General features: G+C 39.0%; 1 protein-coding gene across 1 annotated transcript in view; it reads right to left on the minus strand.

Moving 5' to 3' along the window:
- LOC139713073 (laminin subunit alpha-2-like) overlaps positions 1–10940 on the minus strand; it is a gene marked incomplete at its 3' end in the record, with an annotated part of 181906 nt that extends 170966 nt beyond the window's left edge. Inside the window, exon 1 of the mRNA XM_071624832.1 lies at positions 10159–10940. Within this exon, the coding sequence (XP_071480933.1) occupies positions 10159–10285 (127 nt within the window). The remainder of the gene's footprint in view (positions 1–10158) is intronic.
- Positions 10941–21696: the final 10756 nt, after the last annotated feature.

Below are 21696 nucleotides of genomic sequence, written 5' to 3' on the forward strand. Positions count from 1 at the left end.
ATCATCATTACTGTTGTTGCTGTATGTAGTGTACACTGAAGTTTATTCACACACTATTCAACTCTATGGCCCTTGGGGAAGTTTCACACAGAAACAAATTTATAAACAATTCCAGTCGATTACAAAATGGTAATTGTTTATGGTAGCTTACAAGATTCAATCATGTTGTGTTTTAAAGAAAGAAGAGAGAGAAAAAAAAATGGGGCCCTATACAACAAATAATTTGCTCAGAAAATTCAATCATGCCAAATGAAAACAAATGAAACACTCATGATACAAGGTGTACATCATTATTCTTGTTACTGTGTGTACATGCTCAAATTCATTCACACACTACTTGACTCTGTGACCCTTTGGAAAGTTCTACACAGAAGCAAATTCATAAACAATCTCAGTCATTTACAAAGTGCATTCTACGCGTATAACATGAATGGTATGGTACACCACTATTTGCACACATATTGCACATTCATTGTCGCTTGATCATGCGAGTCGTCTTTTTTAACACAATTCTATTGTGTTGTGGCAGTCAAATTAAACAGGCTTTAGTATACGTGCATGTGCTTATCCCACATTCAGGTATGGCAAACAGATTGTTAACAGCCTAAAATTAAACAGGGAAAAAAATAGAGTAATGGCAAGATACCGTTTTGCGGTTTAAAAAAAAAAATAAAAAAGGTGAAAAACAACACTGTATAGTATGGCTCATCAGTTTCTGTTGTGCTGAATGCAATTGACCTACAAGAATTACTCATCATATATGTAGTTTGGATACTGTGCTGCTGTCAGGTTGACACAGCACTTTTTGTAAACAACTCAAATGGCTCTAAAACACAAACATTCATATCATATATATGAAAGAAATGCAGCTAAACCATCATTTTATTCACCATCATATCTAGCAAATCCCAGTGGCTGCTACTGTTCCGACTGAAGTTGAGTTCACTATACATTGACCGTGTTAGTCCTAGCATTGAGCTGGGTTCTGCATTAGCTCCATGGTACACTATAGGGCTTACCATGTTTTGTAGTCTAGTCATATTGTACTGAGATTCTCATTTAAATCCCTGCTTTACCCCTCCAAGGCATCAAGGGACCCACAAAATATAGAAAGGGAGACATAGAGAAAAAGAGACACACAGAGAGAGATATTGGGGGGGGGGGGGAGGTGGTGAGTGATTCAAATATATCTGGCATACATTACGGAAAGAATGAAAAGTCATCTAAATGGTCATAATTCATTTGCACAAGAGCACACACAAATAAAGAGACAAATCAGCACACATTTGAAATGAGCTTTAAAAAAAAAATAGAAAAATATATTCATACTGGAATCAGAAATCCTATAACACCCTCTATTTCCCTCCAGCTATGCATCACCCCTGAACATAAAGCAACAAAAGTTTCCATCTCCACTGACAAGATATTATCCTACTCCTAACCCCTCCCCTCCCCCCCCCCCCTCTCTCCCCCCCCCCCCCCCCCCCACCCCACACTCCTTTATCATGACATTGACCTTCATAGATACACTGTACTTCCCCATTGATCTCTACAATAACCTAAATAACCTCACAGCTTACTCTTACACTATGTCTGGCACCATTAGTCATCAGACTGTATAAAAAGGAAGGTTGAGGCTTGCTTGAGTGCTACAGGACTAGTACTGCACACAGGTGCTTTATTGATAATTCAGAAAGGTGCTGCACAAAATGGCAGAAGGCATTCTTTCCTCTATAATCTGTTGAAGCTAATCAGTAGTTGGTATAAAAAGATACTTTAGTTTTGGCTTGATGGATAAAACCAGGGATACTCTATCATAAGGTCCCTGATTCAAATCTCTTGGCAGCAGTGGTTGTGTCCCTATAAACAGGTGAGACACTTCACACTGTAAAGCAAGAAATATTCCTGGCAACAAATTTGGATTGTGAACTGGAGCCGATGGCCTTTTTCGCGACATTAAATTTTTGCGAATTGCCACTGGCATCCAATGCATTGTGGTATAGACAAAACATTTACTTTCATGTGCATTTGAATTTCGTGAAGCTTGGCTCTCACAAAATTTGCGATATTAAAATGCACGCAAACATTTCTGGTTTAACAGTATTCATTGCCTAGTTCCTTGAAGGAACTTGATGTCAGTATGGTAGCTTGCTTTTATAAGAGTTTAAGTATTTCCTTCATCTTGGTAGTGAAATAAAATTAAGTCCATAAGCACGCCCAAACTAGGCCGATATGTAATAATGATAATAATAATTGACATTGCTTATAATATATAGCGCATAACACAAAGTGATAATGTCCCTATGCGCTCAATAATGTATGAATTGGCCATAATCACCTCGTCCTTTATGATTCAGAAAGGCATGCTTTCTCACTTAATGTATAGAAGATCCTAAAGTAAACCCTTTGCATATCAAGGAAACATGAGAAACTCTGAACAAATTCTGGGGGATTTCAGAATCTCATACTAAAGAAGGTTAAGTAATATATGAAAATGTATGATACCACACATTCTTACTTTACATCTCATGTTGCCAACCATTCACTGTGGCTTCACCTCAACAAATCTTTCCATTTGTATGGAGTAACTCCAGGGGCTCATTAATTAATGGCCTCATCACAAGAAAGCTCCAAAGTTTTTTGACAGGTACATGTAGGTGCAAATGCCTACCAATCATAATTAACTCGTTTCCCCCACAAAATTGTGATGTACACCCCATAGATCTTTTACCGTACCTACCAAGCTCCAATAGGCAAATGGATTCTATAGTTTGTGACAAGGGACTAACTCTATTGTTGGTTAAGAACTCTTCTCTTCTACAATTCCATTTCCTTCACCCTCTTCAGCTTTTTTTTTTTTTTTTTTTTTTTTTTTTGGGGGGGGGGGGGGGGGGGGTTGGTCTTTTTTTTTTTCTTCCAAAAACCAATTTCTTGCTAAGAACCTCATGACATTGACCGTACCACTGCTCTACAGCTAATTTGGCAGCCTCTATTATGAGCAGTCTTAGGGACGGATAATGCCGGCTTATGGAATTGATTGATGGCACCAGGGGTGTCGCTGGTATTCATAAGCTTAATTCAATTTCCAGATTCTCAACAGACAGACCAGGGGAAGTACCCCATACCTGCATCCAGTGTCTGCAGTGCTGTATCATCCCATTAGTCCACAATTTTTCTTCCCTACCTATGTTTTTTTTTTCCCTCTATTTTTTTTTAAATACTCTGAGACCCATAACACTGCCAGGCAACCTTTCCCTGAACCTGTTATTGTTATGTATTATATCATAAAACTACAGCATCAGCTGAATTTGTAGCGTGGGCATGATTTCTCACATTGTTTTCAAGCCCGAGTGAATTCAAGCAAATATGAAATTGTCATAATAAAATCAGCATGGCATGTCAGCTATTATCACAGCATGCAAATCTAAAACATAATTGAATGGATAACATTTGTTGTGTTGGGTAACTGTGAATCAACAGCAGATATATTTCTCTTTTTTTATTGTTTTATTTCAGTTTTATTTCTGATTAAGAACTATTTTGGTATGATGTCCTGATAATGTGCCAGCCCTCCACGATACCAGCTGACGATACATTCTTTCCCACTATATCAGTTTGAAATCTGTTGTCTTGCTGTTGTTCTTTATTGACACTGTTGTTAGTGTTGTTGTTAGTAGTAGTCATTAGTCAAAGTAGTACTAGTGCAATAATAGTAGTTGTAGTAATACTATTGTATCATCACTGTACTTATTATCATCACCCTAGTTACGTTGTTAGAAGTAGTAGTAGTAGTAAACGTTGTAGCCTTTATGATTGTCATTATTACTCCTATTACTACAACTATTATCACTGCATTTTTGTTGATGCTGTTTACACCAGTTCTGTTTATTTCCACGTTATTCATATCCAGAATAAACAAACCTGCTGGATCATATCAGCCCACTCCTACATTATACATTATGTTTCCCGAAGGTTTGATTAAAGCATTAGTGACATTACTCCCACACAAATGGCGATAAAATGCTATAACTCTATAGAGTCTTACTCATCACCACTTATAACCTTTTTATCCTACTGCTTCAATCGGGGGGGGGGGGGGGGGGGGGATAAAATACATTTAATAGTAATAAGATCATTCATGGGTCTGCATAGCAGTAGCCCAGATTGGCAGCTTGTGTGCAAGAGAATTACATTCCAAAAAAGTACAATCTTCTTGTCTGGTGGCACAGCTGTGTTCACACACACTCCAAATACCCAAGCATGGAGGTGTTAATGCTCCAGTTACCATGGCAACAATGACTCAGCTGCAAGCTTCCTAATCACACATCGTCGGCACCTTATCAGTCAAAGTCAAGCTTATAGACTTCACATCACATCCTCTGCTTCTTGAATCCTCTTAACAGCACATTCATATTTAGAACAGATGCATTAAAGACGCAGAATTCAAAAGTATGATCATTTTTTTCCCATCATAAAGGTTTCGCGTCAATTAAAGAACATGAAAACAAAATTTGCAGCTGGATTGAGGAAGAGTAAGAGAGTGGGGGAGAGACACGGAAGAGAAAGAGAGAGGGGTATATTTTAGGACCTGTCATAATTCTGTTTAATATAGAGATAAGCTGGCGGATAAAATTCACCTGGATTACAGTGACGCGCAGATTGGTAATCTTCACTATTAATAGCGGGAGCCTTACACGTGTGACTTGCTTGTTGTACCTGTATAGCCCCCGTGAGCATGGGCCACACGCGTGCATTGATGTAAGCTCAGATTTCTTAATCTTATCTGATAACTGTAAGGCATAAGAATGACACAAAAAGTTCAATCAAGCAGGAATAAACTTCCTAAGGAAAAAAAAAGGCCCAATACAGCTGATGATACCGATAAAAGACCCCATACCACTCACAATAGTAGCAAACTGTGAATACACAAATTCTTGCACAATGGACATAAAACCAGCACAATTTTTTTCCCCCGATCTATTCCTGATAAGAAAGGAGTACCGCCATCCTTGACTTTAAAGTTTCCGATGATGAAAAGCGCCACGAGCAGGATACCTGTAGGCTTCCATTGTTTATTGGGCATTTAGCATCCGCCATACAAAAGGGTCAAAGTTATTGCCACCCTGCTGATGTTTGGGGGAAAATAAGAATGGCTAGAAGCTAGATCCATGGGATGAAATAGCATCAAAGGGAAAGACGATTTTTGTTTTCTGCCATCTTACTTCTACAACAACCAAGGCAGCACTGCCACCTCGCTTTCTTTTCTGATCTGTATATCAATCAATCCATCCATCAATCAATCCATCCATCCATCCATTTGTCTGTCTGGATGATCTAGCAACCATTCTTATATGTCTGCACATACAATGTACGTGTATCTATAGATCTATTCATCCTATTATATAACTATTTAGTGTATTTCTTCTGACACTATGTGACAGAAATGTATAGGACTGTGCTCCTGTAATACTTCCCATATCCTGAGACCAGGGTTTACACACAAAGGGGGAGATCTGACATATCATATGCATGTACGATGTCCAATGTGGTTGTATGTGCACCATGATCATCTAACTGTCCTGTCACAAACCTTGTTCACTTCAAAACTTACTTGCCACAGGAGGAATAATGACTGGAATAAAGTTATGCTGTCTCTAGCTTTTAGCAATACTAATAAAGACTTAATTGCATAAGTTTTATTCAAAGTACTATCAATGACATCCAGGCCATTATATTTACTGTATACGTCGAATATTTTGCGAGGTTTTTATTATCGCGAATTTCGCGAGTCAGCTGCTATTTGCTAAATTAAAAACACATGCAAATATTGACTCTAATGCCGATATGAATGTGACATACGCGTATACATTTCTTCGTTCAGTACAGGACTAACGATCGTGAATTTTACCACTCGCGAAATTGTCAAAAAGTCCCGATTCGGGGAAATTTAGACTCACGAAATATATGGCGTATACAGTAATCTTTTGACTAGTACAAAAAAAAAAACAACCCAATATAGGTCTGATGTCCATTCAAGGGCATGACCTTACTCCAACACCCAAAAAATAAAGCAAGAAACTAGCACCTGATGCAATAGAAACATCTGGTTCTCGTTTAATTGCTTCCTCCCCACATTTGGCATACAAAGTGTGAGTACCAACAGTCAGTTACTTCTTTACATGATTTAAGTGTGATACGCACATGTTCCAATCAAAAGCAAAATGTGGTTTTTCAGCAATTAAAAAGAGCAAATGTCAGTGGGAGTGACGCAAAGGCACTACTTCAAGGTTTCACCCTTTTCCCCGAAGTGGGCTAGCTTGAATGAATGAATGAAACTGAGCCCTCCACTACCACAGGTAACTAGGTCATACACATTGTCAATGGCACCGCGAGATATTGGCCTTCACAGGGTTAATTCTATAGTGTACTCTTTCAAGTCTCTGAGGACTGCTACCATTACCTTAGAATGTCATTGACATTAAACACAGATTCCCTATGATTCAAAATTCATAATTTAAAATGACTGAAAAAGTTTGAAGTTAGTATGACAACTCTTATGATACAGCACCTGCAGCTGATAAAATTGAAAAGGAATGTAATAGGACAGAAAGTTTCTGTAGCATGGGAAAATTTTTCTTCCAAAAAGCAATAAATCTGGAAGCTTAGCTCATGAGCTTGTTTGCTAGATGACTTTAGTCCAGTATCAGCTGGGTACTATCCCACCTTCGCACCTGTATTGCCTCAGGTAGCATCAGAACTGTGCTATCAAGGAGTTTCATATTGCCTACCACAGGTTGGTACAAGCAAGGTTATTCACTCAAGCTCCTCTGAAATCTGAACATTATGGTACATCTTCAGGTAGAATACCTTTGGGTTCAGCAAGGCAAGGATTTGTTTTTTAACATTGGCTAGTGATGGATCAAGATCAGTTTTTCCCATTTCTGACTTCTGTAGCAGAATAGCACAGATCCTGCAAAGTGTCGTGAACTGACACTGTCGTATTGTATTTAAAATATATTTCAATCACATTTGTATGTCAATTTTCAAAACTATGAAATATGTGCTGTTACATGTACTTGAAATGGCATAGCAGTCAACAGGACAAGAAAAGGGCAAGCCACTGACAACTCACACTCAGAGGTCCCAGGTCTCTAACCAGCTAAAACTTTGATCCAACTACTTTTATACATAGTGCCTCTCCAGACCTTACATGTAGGATCATGAAGATAGCATACTAGAGCATGGGGTCCTAAGCAAATTATTCTGGAATTTCACAAGAAAACTCTACAAAGGTACTTCAATGCAGAGGATCGTAAACCCTTCCTGAAATTTATCCCTTTTCTCTTTGTCCATCACAAAGCCCCTGGTCTAAGCAAATTATGGTAATCAAGCCCCTCCATTCTTGTGCTAATTGTTTTGTGGTTGTTAGGTAAAAGGTGTTTTGTTATATACTCTCCACTGCACTTCTCTCAGTCGAGGGGTTAAAGAAAGGCACGCTCTGTGTTTACAGAGGCTCAATTTGTACTCAGTCCAAATACGTGGTACCACAGTGAAACAACTCAACAGAGGAGAGGTGGGCTAAAGAGGGGTCTTTCTCCGTACTTCCAAAGTACGCACAGTTTGCACTTCGCTTTTGTCATACCCTATGTGTTGCGGAGCACGCATAATATTGTGACCACGTGCTGAGTGCTGGCTCCAGTAGTAGAGAGAGAGAGAGAGAAAAAAAAAAAAGAAGGAAAAAGAAAACCCAATCAATGAAGTCGTTCTTCTTCCTCGGACACATGTTAACAATGGCCGAGGCTGGGCGGCCACACTAAGCTGTTCAAACATTTTCTCAAATTGGGTTGAGCTGGGGCCGAATTCACAGTGGAAACATTCAACAAAGGGCTGTTCCCTTCCCTTCCCACTTTCACAGGATGGTGCTAGGTCCTCATTCCACTTTTCTTTTGGGTCTAAAACCCAGCAATAAAACAACTGAACAACTTTCAAGGGATGCCCTCACCAGTATCAGTCAGTCCAACTTCTGGATCATTGCCTGTACTGCCTATACACATGTGTGACACAAATTCTATCTCATTGCCAAAATGGTAAAATTTGGATCTATAGATTATGATCCAAAACAGATGCTACATGTACAACAACTAAGCTACAAATATCCATTCTTCTCAATTATTCAAGCATCTCTCTAATCATCAACTGGACTAAGAATTGCATCTCTCAAATAAAAGTAGTTGCATACCTTTATAGAGTGAATGAAATGTTTATACACAAAAAAAAAAATACCCTTGGCTGCATTGTAAAATATTAATAATCCATGACTTTTATACTATATATTTCATTGAAAAATACTATATATTTCATTGAAAACATTTTTTTTTTCTTCTGTTTGAGTTATGGACTCCTCATTGTATTTGCGCATGTGATTGTAATATCTTACATTGCGAAAACATTGTGAAATATTCAGATTCCCTGATTTTCTTACAATATTTCCTAAATTTTTATAAGACTGCCTTTGTTCTGTTTGTTTGATTTACTCAATTTGTCAAAAGTTGTATCTATCAATCTCACTTCTGGCAATAGAATTAAAGTTTTCAAATGACTTTGTTCCAGGGAGATTTGGGCAGATGATAAACACAAAGTGGTTATTGACTATGGAGTTAACAGAAACGCCTTTCTGAAATGCTGAAAAAGTACCATCTCAAACACATAAGAGCCAGAAATGCGTTTCTGTAGAGATGGTAAATGCAAAATTGCTTCGAAACGTGTTTAAAGCTCCAACCTACCCGTGCTAACTATAAATGAAGAGTTATTTATACTTTCATGTTATGACACAGAGGGGCAATCTTGGTTTAACTTTACGCTCACTTCCAAGTTATGTTATCCAAGGTATGATCTCTGCTAATCGGGTCAAAGCAGTTCAATGGAGAGATCTGTGCAGTATTAAATTATTAATGTGTGGCCTTCTTCTAGACTTGTACTAGAGATAATAGATGCAACTCAAGAAATGCGATTCAAGAAGGCCTCTGCAAAAGCATTTTGAACTCGGCCAAGCAGACCAAACTCGGCCCCTAGCGCCCTCATTACAAGTGGCCGAGTTTACCCGCTAGGCCGAGTTTACCCATAACTATGGTACTGAAATGTGTTTCAAACATGGGAAAGATGATAAATGCAGCTAAAGTCAGTCTGAACTTGGATTTGCACTTTGAAGTAGGGAGGGGCAGGAAGGAGTAAGTACGTCTTCAAAATAGGGTCATACTTGAAAATTGATAGCCCTGCTAAATTAGCTCAATAACATCTGCCTGGTTGCAATTATTTGTGAAATATTTCTGCTCCAAGTTTAAATCAGCATGACAAAATATGGCATTTCTAGTTGTAGATGTAAGGAGACAGAATTACAAACACACACACACATCACACATACATAATCTTCATACCCATTCAATTATCTTCAAACATTATTCAGCATATCATTGGATTCATTTTTCATTTGGAGCATTGCACTATTTTATTCACATTTCATATCTATCCTCAAGTAACATGCCAATTTATCTTGCTTTGCACTCCACATGAACTCATTTGTGGATAAGAAGGAGCAAACTTGTATACATCCCCTAAATAATTTGGAACAACCATGGGGATAAAGTGAATTCCAATTGTGTCTCTGGGAGATTTTGGACGATCAATAACCATGAAGAAAATTGTATTTCCATCTACACAATTGGCGAGGATTCTCCCAGTTGGAGGGGAAAAAACGACAATTTCCGCTCATGTCATTGAAAAGTTAAAACCGCAGTTATTGTTCTCTGGCGAAGGGGACCTGAAATGGACCGTAGATCGCATTCATCACGTTCGAGGGATGCCCCAGGCGAATTGGTGTTCGCCAAGTCACACGACCTCAAAGAGAGAAAAAAAAAAAAGGCGTACATCGACTAGGGAATTTCCGCCCGCACCAAAACTGCATGCAAGCCGCACACTTGCCTACATCAACAGAAGTTTTTACGCCGACTACCTCATAAAGTCGTGAATTAGAGTCTAGATTGTTATCCCCTAATTATCTATAATTTCGTACCACAAGTACGACTTTTTTTCTTTCGCTGAGAGTACGTGTAACACTGGATAATGCTAGCCATTGCATACCGGTAATTTGTTTCGACTTACCCCTCTGATCTGGTACGGCCTCATCTATTTGACCCACGACCGGACGCAAGGCCAAGCTCGCTAGGGCAACGGCCCCGATGAGTATCGACGGCAGACACTCCATCCTCCGTACACGGGGCTGCCTCATCCTTCCTGATTTTAGGCACCCTTATCTCTGCTTCTAAGGAACAGCACAGATAATCCAAACTCTGAAAAATGACACTCTCTGATCCACGTACACACTTCACTTTAACGGCATAAAATATCTAGTCCAAGACGGAGTAAAATGACCACAACCCAGATTAGGCTAATCTGAGCTCATCCCAGACCATAATGAATGATAATCCAAAAAATAGCGGTAGTTGAAAGTTACACCGCATCCACCTGCCACGACCGCGTTCCTCTGTTGATCGTGTAACAAGCAACGGAAAGAATAAAACAAAAATGATGATTTATAGACAGTCTACGGAGTAGGGTACCGATGACAGGCGTTTTTTTCTGGCTCCAGAATGAAACTTTCCGACATGGAGATGCGACCAAGCAAGACGCAAAAACAAAAACACTTGCCGCAACTCCCGAAATGAAGGTTGCTAGACTGTGTTTTCAGGTTATCCACTCCCCCTGATCAAAGGAGACAGTACGGAAACCAACTGGTTTTTGCACGGTGCTCGAACACCACGACGGGTGGCTAAGCTCCACTGGTACTCCTCCTCGGTCCAGCACACCAAAACTTCGAGGGACAGCAGTGCTGGAGGTTGCTAGCAGTTGCTAGAGGGAGAAGCAGGCTCGCACGCAACTTCTGCGGTGGGGTTAGCCCTAACAAGAGCTGGAGGGATCCAGACTAGCTAAACGTTGGGGCACCGCATTTGAAGAGTCCGCGAAGTTTTCGGTGGGAACACTCCGGTCGACTCCAAATCTGACGAATAGGGGAGTGATGGCTCACGAATTTGGGAGGGATTTTCAAACATGCGGTCTCCCTGTATTCTCACACAACAGAGGAGCCTTTTCATCAATATCTGACATCCATGAATTATGAATATGGTCGCTTAATCAAGATATAATTATCCAATGCAAAGACATATCCTCATACACATTGTTTCTACCTATTAGTAGGCCTTGATCATCATAACTCATATTTATAATCCGTGATATTCAAGTAGAAAGGCAGACATTGTAGATTCTATCTCCTCATTCAGATTATTTCCTACTGCTGGTAATTTTTGTCACACTTTTCATGCAAGGAAAAACATTTTTGTTTGTGTGTAATTTGTTTATTTTATGAGTCAAAGTGATATTTTGAGGTTGAAAAAAAGAAGTCCAGTCTCTGAAAGTAAGATAAACAGCAATCCATAGTCATTAATGCATCAAAACAGAATAAAAAGAGTCATTAACCATGCAGTATCATATATCAATCGTCCACTTCGTTTTATTTTCATTTCACTTACAACAAAAACACAATTACAATAAGACATTCACATAATCGTAGCTCTTTACACAAAATCTGTACAACATTGTTATAAAAAGAAAACGTTGTAAATGAAAGTACAATTATATAAATACTGTGACTGTTGTGAATGTATACAAAACCTGATAATAAAACTATATCGAATACAAAGCATTTCAATTTTTTTCCTTGGGGTGTATATACTGGAACTGAGCCTTCACTGCATTTATTTCTTGAGAATTGGACGATAATGAAGTTCATTTTCATAAGCATTTCAAGATGAAGAAAACTTTCATACAATTGCAACACTATACATGCATGTGAGTTTCTAAAGGTCAGCTGACAGATTTTAAAACGTTTGCTTTCAGATAAACTCAGGAAAATTGGGCGACCAGGACCAGACTATAAAACTAAGACTTTTACCTCGCAGGTTTCTTTCAGTTCCCAGGTGGACGGTGGTAAACATGACGAAAGTAATGAAACTAATAAACATCGTCATCGTCATGGTCCGAGTGATACAAGGAGTATGTTCACATAATAATTTCACTTTCGGCCTATGCGCAATGTATCATGTCTTTGAATATACCATTGTCATTATCATTACTACCATCATCATCATTGATCATCATCATATAATTATCATCATCATCGTTGTTGTTGTTCTTATCATTATCATTCAACAATTTTCATATTCATCATCATTACGATATCACTGAAATCGCCTGTTTATGATCTCATACCTCGACCACGTTGATACCACGTGCAACCGACTTTTACATACACGCACTACCTCCCGCTGACGTGGTTTGTACACCCACCCCTCTGCGGGTATAATGAATTATTCCAATTCTTCAACGTATCCACCGAGCTGCAACAAAACGGCTGAACGCAAGTCAATGACTCTGTCGCGTGGGAACTTCCGAAGGTTGATAGGTTGTTCTTGGTTTTTGATGTTTTGGTTGTTGCTTTTTGTCCTTTCTTTCTTTTTGCTGTTGACGTCTATCGCTTTAGTTCATTCAATTCAGGAGCCAGCTGTTTTGTTTTTTTTTTTTTTTGGTTTTTTTTTCCTTTTTTAAAACCAGCTTATGGTGTAAACGATACAGATCAGTTGATGTCCCTCTTAATTCAACATTACCTTTTTACTAAGCAATCCTCGATCTCTTTCGCCCCATCTCTTTAACCCCGAAATTTGGCCTTCGTTTTTTTAGTTTTTTCTTTCTTTCTTTTCCTTCTTCTCGTCCTCTTTTTTCTTTTTTTGATGTCATCATTGTTATTGTTTTTATCATTATTATCAGTGTATGATTATCTATATGTTATTATTTTGTTGAATGATTATCATTAATCATCATAATTGCATCATCATCATAAGCGTCATAATCTATCTTAAAATTTATGTTTAAAACATGTAGCTAGGGGCGATAATGCTAGAAGTATAAGTAGTGGAGGAGGGGAAGTTCACAAAGCGGGCTTTTCAGCTGGTTTTCATTTGTTAGGTCGAGATGAAACGATAAACGTTGTCATAATAATGGTTGGCCCTCACTCGCTATTTCCAATTTGAAGAGAGAAGAAATCAAAACTTGAAAAAAAAAATCAATTGTGATATTGGATATTTACCATGCATATCGATTAATTTTCTTAACTGTCATTGAACTCATACATCACTTCGTTATTTCGAGGATTGTATTTGTTCCTAGCTGTGTAAATATATTTTACCTTTAGTGACATGTGCTTCCTTAGTCTATAAAATCCGATAATCGATTACCATCACTATCAGTTTTGCATCCATTGATGAAAAGGACTATAAAATTGGTCCGGAGATTTCTGTATCAAGTTATTTATATATTATGTTTCCATTGATGAAGAATAAAATATTCTTTAAAACAAAAAATTAATTCACTTTATGTAATAAGAACATCGTATATAAGCTGATTATTTTCGGTATTCGTGTGACCACGGACACACAAATCACAAATCGTTAATTCGATTCCAGGCACCTTGAATTGTTCAGTTGGTAATCCCGTGTTAACATTGTCATGGCTTAAAACTATACATATTGTAGCTTTCCAGGACATGACGTGTGCCTCACTAACGGTTTCTCCGACACCAGAAAAGCTGCTCAGTTATAGGGATGAAACGTCAATAATTAGCTTGTACTCCTTTTCTTTCCCTCTTGTTCCAACCTTTTGTTCGTTTTAACCCCACCCGCCACCTCGTGGGGATCATGCGGAAACGCTTGGCAGAACAAGTACGTTCGGCACCATGACGACACAACGCTGTAATTTCCCAGGCATGAGCGATCGATCATTAGCCTTTACCCAAGGTCGTCGCTTGTTTAATCCTGGATGTGTTTATCCCTTGGGCGTATTATCAGTCATCACCGTTGAATTACACATTGGTTTTCTTCTCTTCCTCTTTCTCCTCCTCCCCCTTTTCTCCATCTGAGCACTTCTTTCTCCTCTTCACTTTTCTACGTAGCATCGGCCTAGTCATCAGGTCCTATCTTATTCACATTCATCAATCAGTGTCAGTGGAGATGCTAATTAGTCGACCCCACAGTGGCAATATTATATTATAAAGGTTATTTTCATTCGGTAAATTTTTCTTGCCAATGACACCTAATTTCTCTCTCCTTGATCTCGAAGTAAAGATGGTATTATTAATTAGTGTTTTTGTTAGCTTCATTCAACACTTACCACACTGATTGTCAGAGCCGTGCCGTCTGATGTGCGCCCTCTGCGCTTTGTACATTATAATTTTGTATTACTGCGATGCGCGATGAACTTACTAGCTACTGTAGATAACTGCTCGCTGATCGATGAATGTGATGCAAGCGGCGGGTGATCGGATCAGCGGAGCAAAGACGGTCGCAAACTAATGCAAAAGAGATGCAAACTGTGCAAACTAATGCAAACTGACGCAAACTAATGCAAACTCAACGCAAACTCAATGCAAAGTACTAATTAATGCAAACTAACGCAAATTACTAATTAATGCAAACTATACAAACCGCTAGCAGTGAAAATTAGAGTGCCTGGACCTGGCTCTTCCCAGGCCACTCTAGCCCTTTCGAAACAGATATCGATCAAGTAAATCCATCATATCGAAGAATGACTAGCGTCACGTTTACTTTGAGTATATCAAACATCTCACCTCAAGAGTAAACAATAACTCGAAAAAAAAAAACACCATGTTATTGAAAAATCATCAAATTCATATTTTTTGACCAAACAGATGTAGTTTAGATTTTAGTTTGCTTTCAAAATTCAGAAAATGTAGAACAGAATGAAGCGCAGAAATACGGACTGTAATGATCGATCATTGATGGCCGAACTACTAATAATGCAAACTCAACGCAAACTCCAAGCAGGAAGGTCTCACCCACAGCTCCCTGCTCCAAGACACAACGCTATCCCAGGGTCTATCCTATACGAGAACCAAGCAATATCGATTACAAATATCGGAAAATGATACCCCGAAATACTAATTAATGCAAACTCAACGCAAACTGCAAGACACAGCGCTGTCCTATAAATTTCGGAAAACGACACCCCGAAATACTAGCGTAATTAATGCAAACTCCAAGACCCAACGTTATCCTATGTGAAACTGACCTAAATCGATTACAAATATCGGAAAATGACACCCCGAAATCTTAATTAGTGCAAACTCAAAGACACAACGTTCCCATGTGTAAGAACGACCTAATTCGATTACAAATATCAGAAAAACACACCCGAAAATATAAAACAAATGTAGATTATTGCAAACCTAGGTCTCACGGAAAGTTGGAACAATAAAGCATCAAATCTCACTCTAGCATGCAGAAGCAAAAGGTTAGTTAGCGGCAGATTAAATTACATTTATAAGGAAGAGTGGCGCATAGATGTAGAAGAAATTTTTATCCCCAATGTTTGCACTACTGAATTTTCAACCAGGAGCTTCATTTTAAGAAATACCTCAAGCACTTGAATGTTTCGCAAGGAAAATTTCATGCTAATTCCGTTGTGCTAATCACAAATCCCAAGTGTTTCTGGAATATATAACCAATTCACTTCAATTCAATTCAATTCATTTTAATCGTTCAATAATTAAAAAAAAACATTACAGGAAATTCAGTGCGGGATTTTAACATATATATAAATACGAAGCATAACAAATACAATATATATATATATATATATAGAGAGAGAGAGAGAGAGAGAGAGAGAGAGAGAGAGAGAGAGAGAGAGAGAACACGAAATAGTACATGATAAATAAAAAATAACTGAACATGCATGCAAAGTCAAACTGTAAAGAACAATCGTTTATAAAAACGCGGCATAAAACCGACTCAATTGGAATTATGTTAAAAACTCAGAAACCTTCCCTGTTGCTACGTTCCCAGACTCAATTGTCGTATAATTATGTTACACGCAAAACTGCAGCCTCTCAAGAAACCTGGGACAGTGCCAAAGTGGTGCATGTAGTAGTCTTGGCGCAGACTCCTTTACGACCAACAAGGGTGTGCCCAAACTAGTCTCACCCCCCCCCCCATGTCAGCCCGCCATAAACTGAAACAACTCAAACCAACTCGCCCTAAAATACAACACAACAAGCAAATTAACACATACGAAAACAATATCAGTGATTATTATCATCATCTACATTTCTTTCTACATTCCACCATTGTATTGCACAATCACTTTACAATACTGAGATGCAAGATCCATAACAAATGTATTGTAATTATACGTCAATTTCCCAGAAAAAAAAATCAAACGGGAGGATTAACGGTAGAGAAAAGAAAGAAAAATAAGGATGGAAAAGGAAGCGGAGGTATAACAGCTCATAAATAACACAATCTATATCAAACCGTTCATCAACTATTACATCATAAATCCAAAAACTGTGAAATCCCAAGATGGTGATCCCAGGTGATGATGATAATGATCCGTCTGTGGCAATGACTGTAAAAATGACAATGATTATGATGGTGAAGCTGATAATGAAGGTGGCGATAATATTGTCGTTGAGATAATAATGATGGTGATTAAAAACAAGCAAACATGGGATCTTCAGTGCAGTTTCACTGTTTTACAATACCGCCCCAACCCGACAACTTTCCAAACCATAAATCACCGCAAATTTGTCCCCTATCTATCACAATTCGTCCATTTGAAAGCCCAAGATTCCACCAAAAGACCCGTCATCACAGAAATAATTCCGACACACTCCTGCTGACCCCTATAGCTAACCTCCCTCAAATTACTCAAAATGACAGTGTAGCATTCCACGTGAAAACAGTGGAAACAGTTAAACACAAAATTATCAGATAACGGACGGGCAGGCCTCAGGTAGCTCATTAAAGGGGGGCAACCTCACGGGGCGGCCTCGGGTAGTTCAGCTACTTAATTTAGGGCGGACGTCCACTAGGGCGCGGACAAGCCCATAGAAGGGTTGCGGAAGCAAATTCCGCCATTTCGGCATGCTGTCCGCGTCAGACGCGGAAAAAATGTACGAATCGGCTTGTCCTGGGACATTCCTAGGAATGTCCGCGGACTGTCCGCGGACTGACTGCGGACATTCCTAGGAGTGTCCTAGGAATCACTCCGGAAGAGCGCGAAATACCTCGGAATATGCTAATCGTAGCCGGGCAGCGCGGAAACATCTAGGATTACATCACTAGGAATGAACGCGGACAATCAGGATGTCTTCCGGACAACATAAGTTAGACATGCGGACAATACCAGGAAAATGGAAAGGCATAAATTTGGCGCTGACTTTGAATTTTCCTCATTTGACTGCAAGCCGTCATGGAGGTCACACCAGCCGAAATTCGCTTTGCCCTATTGCTTCAAACACCAGCTATGAGAGATGCTGAAATAGCACTTATAGCTCACAGGTCAGTGAGGCATCACGGACCTGATACATGGAATGCTTTACCAGACTCCCTAAAAACACGAACAACTCTGTTTTCTTTCAAAGCTAGTTTAAAGAAATATATTTTAACTCAATATATTCAGTAAAATAGAGTATGATGATTGATATGAGTTTGTTTATGTTTTGGTCTGAATTTCTTAGTATTATTATATTGATATACTGAAGAATAATCATATATCATAAAATGACCCCAACAAAAACATTCAACTCATACACCTATTGCACTCGCACAGCACTCACATCTTCTTTTCCCTCTAAAGCATATTATTGTAATCTAGAAACGTTTGTGCTGCTCCTTTGTCATTTGGTTATGTTTGGCTTAAATTTGTCACATTGATGTAATTCATTTTTTATTTGATTTGAAATGAGAAGCACTGAAAATGAATACGAACGAACGAACGAGCACTGGCCCTGGTCCCTTTAGGATGGTCATTATCAAACAAGTTAAATAATTTTCAGGCTTATTATAGTAGGCCCTACTTTTAACATAAGTATATAGGCCCTGTATGCCTAATTATATATAAAAAATGACCTAGTTCCACTTATGTGGTGTTTGAGTTGGGCGGTCACATTAGTTAAAAGCGAACTAAGCGATGCACTATGTATAGATGTAACGGCAACTATTAAAAATCCCTCAAATGAAAATGACTTCTGAAAAGAACGCAAAAAAAAAAAATTACTCGAAGCGGAGAGTGCTGCTTCCTCTTTTTCCTAGTTACAGTTGGCAAAATATCCACTGCCTTCTGCTTTGCTTCCTTCATTTGGGACTGGAAAATGCAGATATTTACCTTTTCCTAATCAGTGGAAGAGAGGTTTGGTTGTGGGGCTTGCATGGGGACCTCGCCTCCCTTATTGCTCTTTTTGCGTTTCATTGACATAATGCTGCATTGATCTATTTTTTTCAACTTTCAAAATCATTTCGCTCATGGAACGTGTTGACTCTTTCATGTCTTGATCACAAAATGTCCGCATCGGCTCCGGACACTTGCATAATAGATCCACATCGGCTCCGCGCTGTCCTAAAACATTCCTGGTGTCTTCCGCTTTCATTTGCGAAGCTTCCCCTCACCGCGGGATTCTTTCAGGAGCGTTTGCGGAAGGAGCCGAAGGGTTCCGGACAGGCGGGATGTCCTGAGGACATCGTCAGGACAAGTTGCCGAAGGTGTCAGGAAGTTTATTTCCGCGTCTAAATTTTGGTCTCGATCAAAATTTGGACGCGGAAATTTTTCTCTCTCCCGAAGGTGCGGAAACGCCCGGACATGTTTAGGACAGTGAGCGGACACTTTCAGGAACGTGCGGACAGCTTGCCGAACGAGTGCGGAATACCAAATTTGCTTTCCGGGTCTTGTCCGCGTCTTGTCCGCGCCCTAGTGGACGCCTGGTCTAATGAGTTAACGGGTATACTATTGAAAAGTCTAATTGCAAATGGAATGAAAGAATTCAGATATCGGTTTGTCTTACATTTTGCAGACTGTCGTCGTTTGCCAGATCTCAAACAAAAGAAACATTGATAAAGGGGGTGTTGGGGGTCCCTCAAGATATTCACTACTTTCCTAAGAAGTTTTCCTTTAATTTCTAGGAATCAAATTCCTATAGAAATTAAGGGTTTTTTCCCATTGCGAAGAGAATAAAAGTGGTGATGAATTTCATTACCTTTTTATTGCAGCCTCGTAGTAAACATCGAAAGAAATACTGAGTAAGATATCACAGGAAATACCCAAAAAGAAGTTAGATTAATTATTTATTGTGAAAAGAGGGCAGTCATTTCCAGTTGAACCAAGTTTTGTAGTATTATAATGACACATGTTTAGATGACTATAGTATTTTGTCCTTTTCTTAGTTACTGCATAAGACTTATCCAGGCCGTGACTTCTTTATCTGTAACGTGTCTTTTCACTCTCCCCTCTTTCTTTTCATTTCTCCTCCTCTCGCTCTCATCTCCATTTTCCTTTCTTCTTTGTTCACTTATCATACGCATATATTTCCGTACGTCTTTGGTTTTTTTTTTTGAATTTTCCCGTTGTTTATCTCAACTATAATATGTGACTCGTATTTCTTTCAACTAAATTTGTACAGCTGTGCTCATGTCATCAGTTTTGGGTCCTTCTCACTGTCCCCCTCCCTTACATACCCCCCCCCCCCCCGCCATATTTTCCTCTTTTTGTTTTTGGGTTCCCTGTATCGTGTATTAATAGATCTGTATCTATTATATTTCTGTACATTTTCTTTGTTCTTTTCATCAATCGTATTTCACTCTCATTTACTTTATTATATAGTTATATTGTATATTTTCAAAGTTACTTGCAACTCTGTATGCATTATTGAAGTGCTAATGTGAAATATGACTTAACATTGGACTCCGATACCCAGAATATGGGCTGTTGAGTGAAGTAAAATTGTAACTTTCCACTAATAACAGCACTGCAAACACGTGAAAGGAAGGTGTCGTCCAACGCCGCTACGCTCGCTTTGCTGTAGGAGATTTTAGCCGTACAAGCAGCGTAACTGACATGTTGAAGCAACTTCAGTGGGCCACTCTTCAGGAGAGAAGGGCTCAGCAGAGAGTGTGCATGGTATACTCCATAATCCACAGGCTGATCGACATCCCGCATGAACACTTCATACCAGCCACTGGACCATCTACACGAGGGAATCCAAACAAATTTCAAATCCCGTATGCCAGAACCCAAACATATCAGAAGACATTCTTTCCTGACGCAATTAAACTATGGAACTCTTTACCACCAAGTATAAGTAGAAGCACCTCCCTACAGTTCTTCAAACAGGGGGTGCAACAGATTAGGCTTCGTTAAGCCTCTTCTGTTTTTTTTTAACTGCACATATATAGAATCTGTAGTGATCCTTTTACTCGCACTTTTCATCTGGGCACTTGACAAGCACAAGTACGATAATACGCCAACGGCGGTCTGTACTTTACTGGAAGAAGAAGAAGAAGAAGAATTAACAGGTTCTGAAATGCAAACTCCTGAGCGCAGTTGGTCGTAAAATATGTTTCCCACAAATTACTGACAATTACTGTACCGAAACAATCAAAATCACATTAGCTATATTAATAGTTGCCTTTGTATGTTAGTATAGGTTTTCCCGGTCAATTTCATACTTTTGTCATTCAAGTTCCTATTCCGAGCATTCGATTTCACGCATTCCACGCTCGCAGCACTGAATCAGCAATCAAATTCAAAATCCGGTCATTCGAATTCACTATCCGAGCATTCAAATTCACTCTCGGAGCGTTCAAATTCACTAACGGAGCATTCAAATTCACTATCGGAACATTCAAATTCACTATCGGAGCATTCAAATTTAAGAGAGGAGCACGCATTTCATCAAAGAGCATTCAAATTCATGTCAAGCTGGCGACGGAATCTCGTCGGTCATTCAAATTCGTGAACAGGCAACCATGTTCCAAATAACTGCATTCAATTTAAAAGAAGTCCTGAATTTAGTTACTTTGGGGCCGTGTATGCATGTGTTTCTCACTTGGCTTTGAATATATTGGGAGTTATGATGATTATTTATTTTGCAGTAGAGGTCCACCTGTTAATTGACAATTTTGAACTCGCGCTTAGCAAATAGGAATATACAGGCACATTTCCCTGGGATTGGACATAAAATGGAGGTCCCACGTGTTAAAGAGTCACAACTCATGCACGTAAAAGATCCCACTTCATTTATTCATCGCAAAGAGCAAAACATCTAACTGGACCCCATATGGAAGACCAGCTTTTGCAGCTGAATATGGGTTATCCAGCCATCTTCTGAGATAGAAAATTAAAAAACAAACAAAAATTAGGCACTGTATAGGCCTACAGACGAGCATAATACGGAGTGTTGAGTGACATTTTCGAGGAAAAAAAAACACAATTTCGACTATACTGAAACTGATACATGAGCATTTTATACGTGTTGTCTGTTGTGTATTGCTGTCTTATTGATTTAATTTTGCAGGACTATGTGAGATCATTGTGTGTCAGTTTGTCTTAAATTGAGGAATTGTCATAATTTGGTTGGTGTTGGGGCGTTGTCACCATGCAGTATCATCAAGAAATATGATTACTAGTCGTTGTGTTGTTTGGATGCACTGCTGATTGGACATTGCAATTTGAAATTTATTGAGATGAAAAACAAAGAATACATGAACAGAGAACAATGTAGAACATGTAAACAATCGTAAT

This window comes from Diadema antillarum, unplaced genomic scaffold, assembly GCF_040938485.1.
Source record: "Diadema antillarum isolate AM-2024a unplaced genomic scaffold, OU_Dant_1.0 seq00001902_RagTag, whole genome shotgun sequence".
NCBI classification, from domain to species: domain Eukaryota; kingdom Metazoa; phylum Echinodermata; class Echinoidea; order Diadematoida; family Diadematidae; genus Diadema; species Diadema antillarum.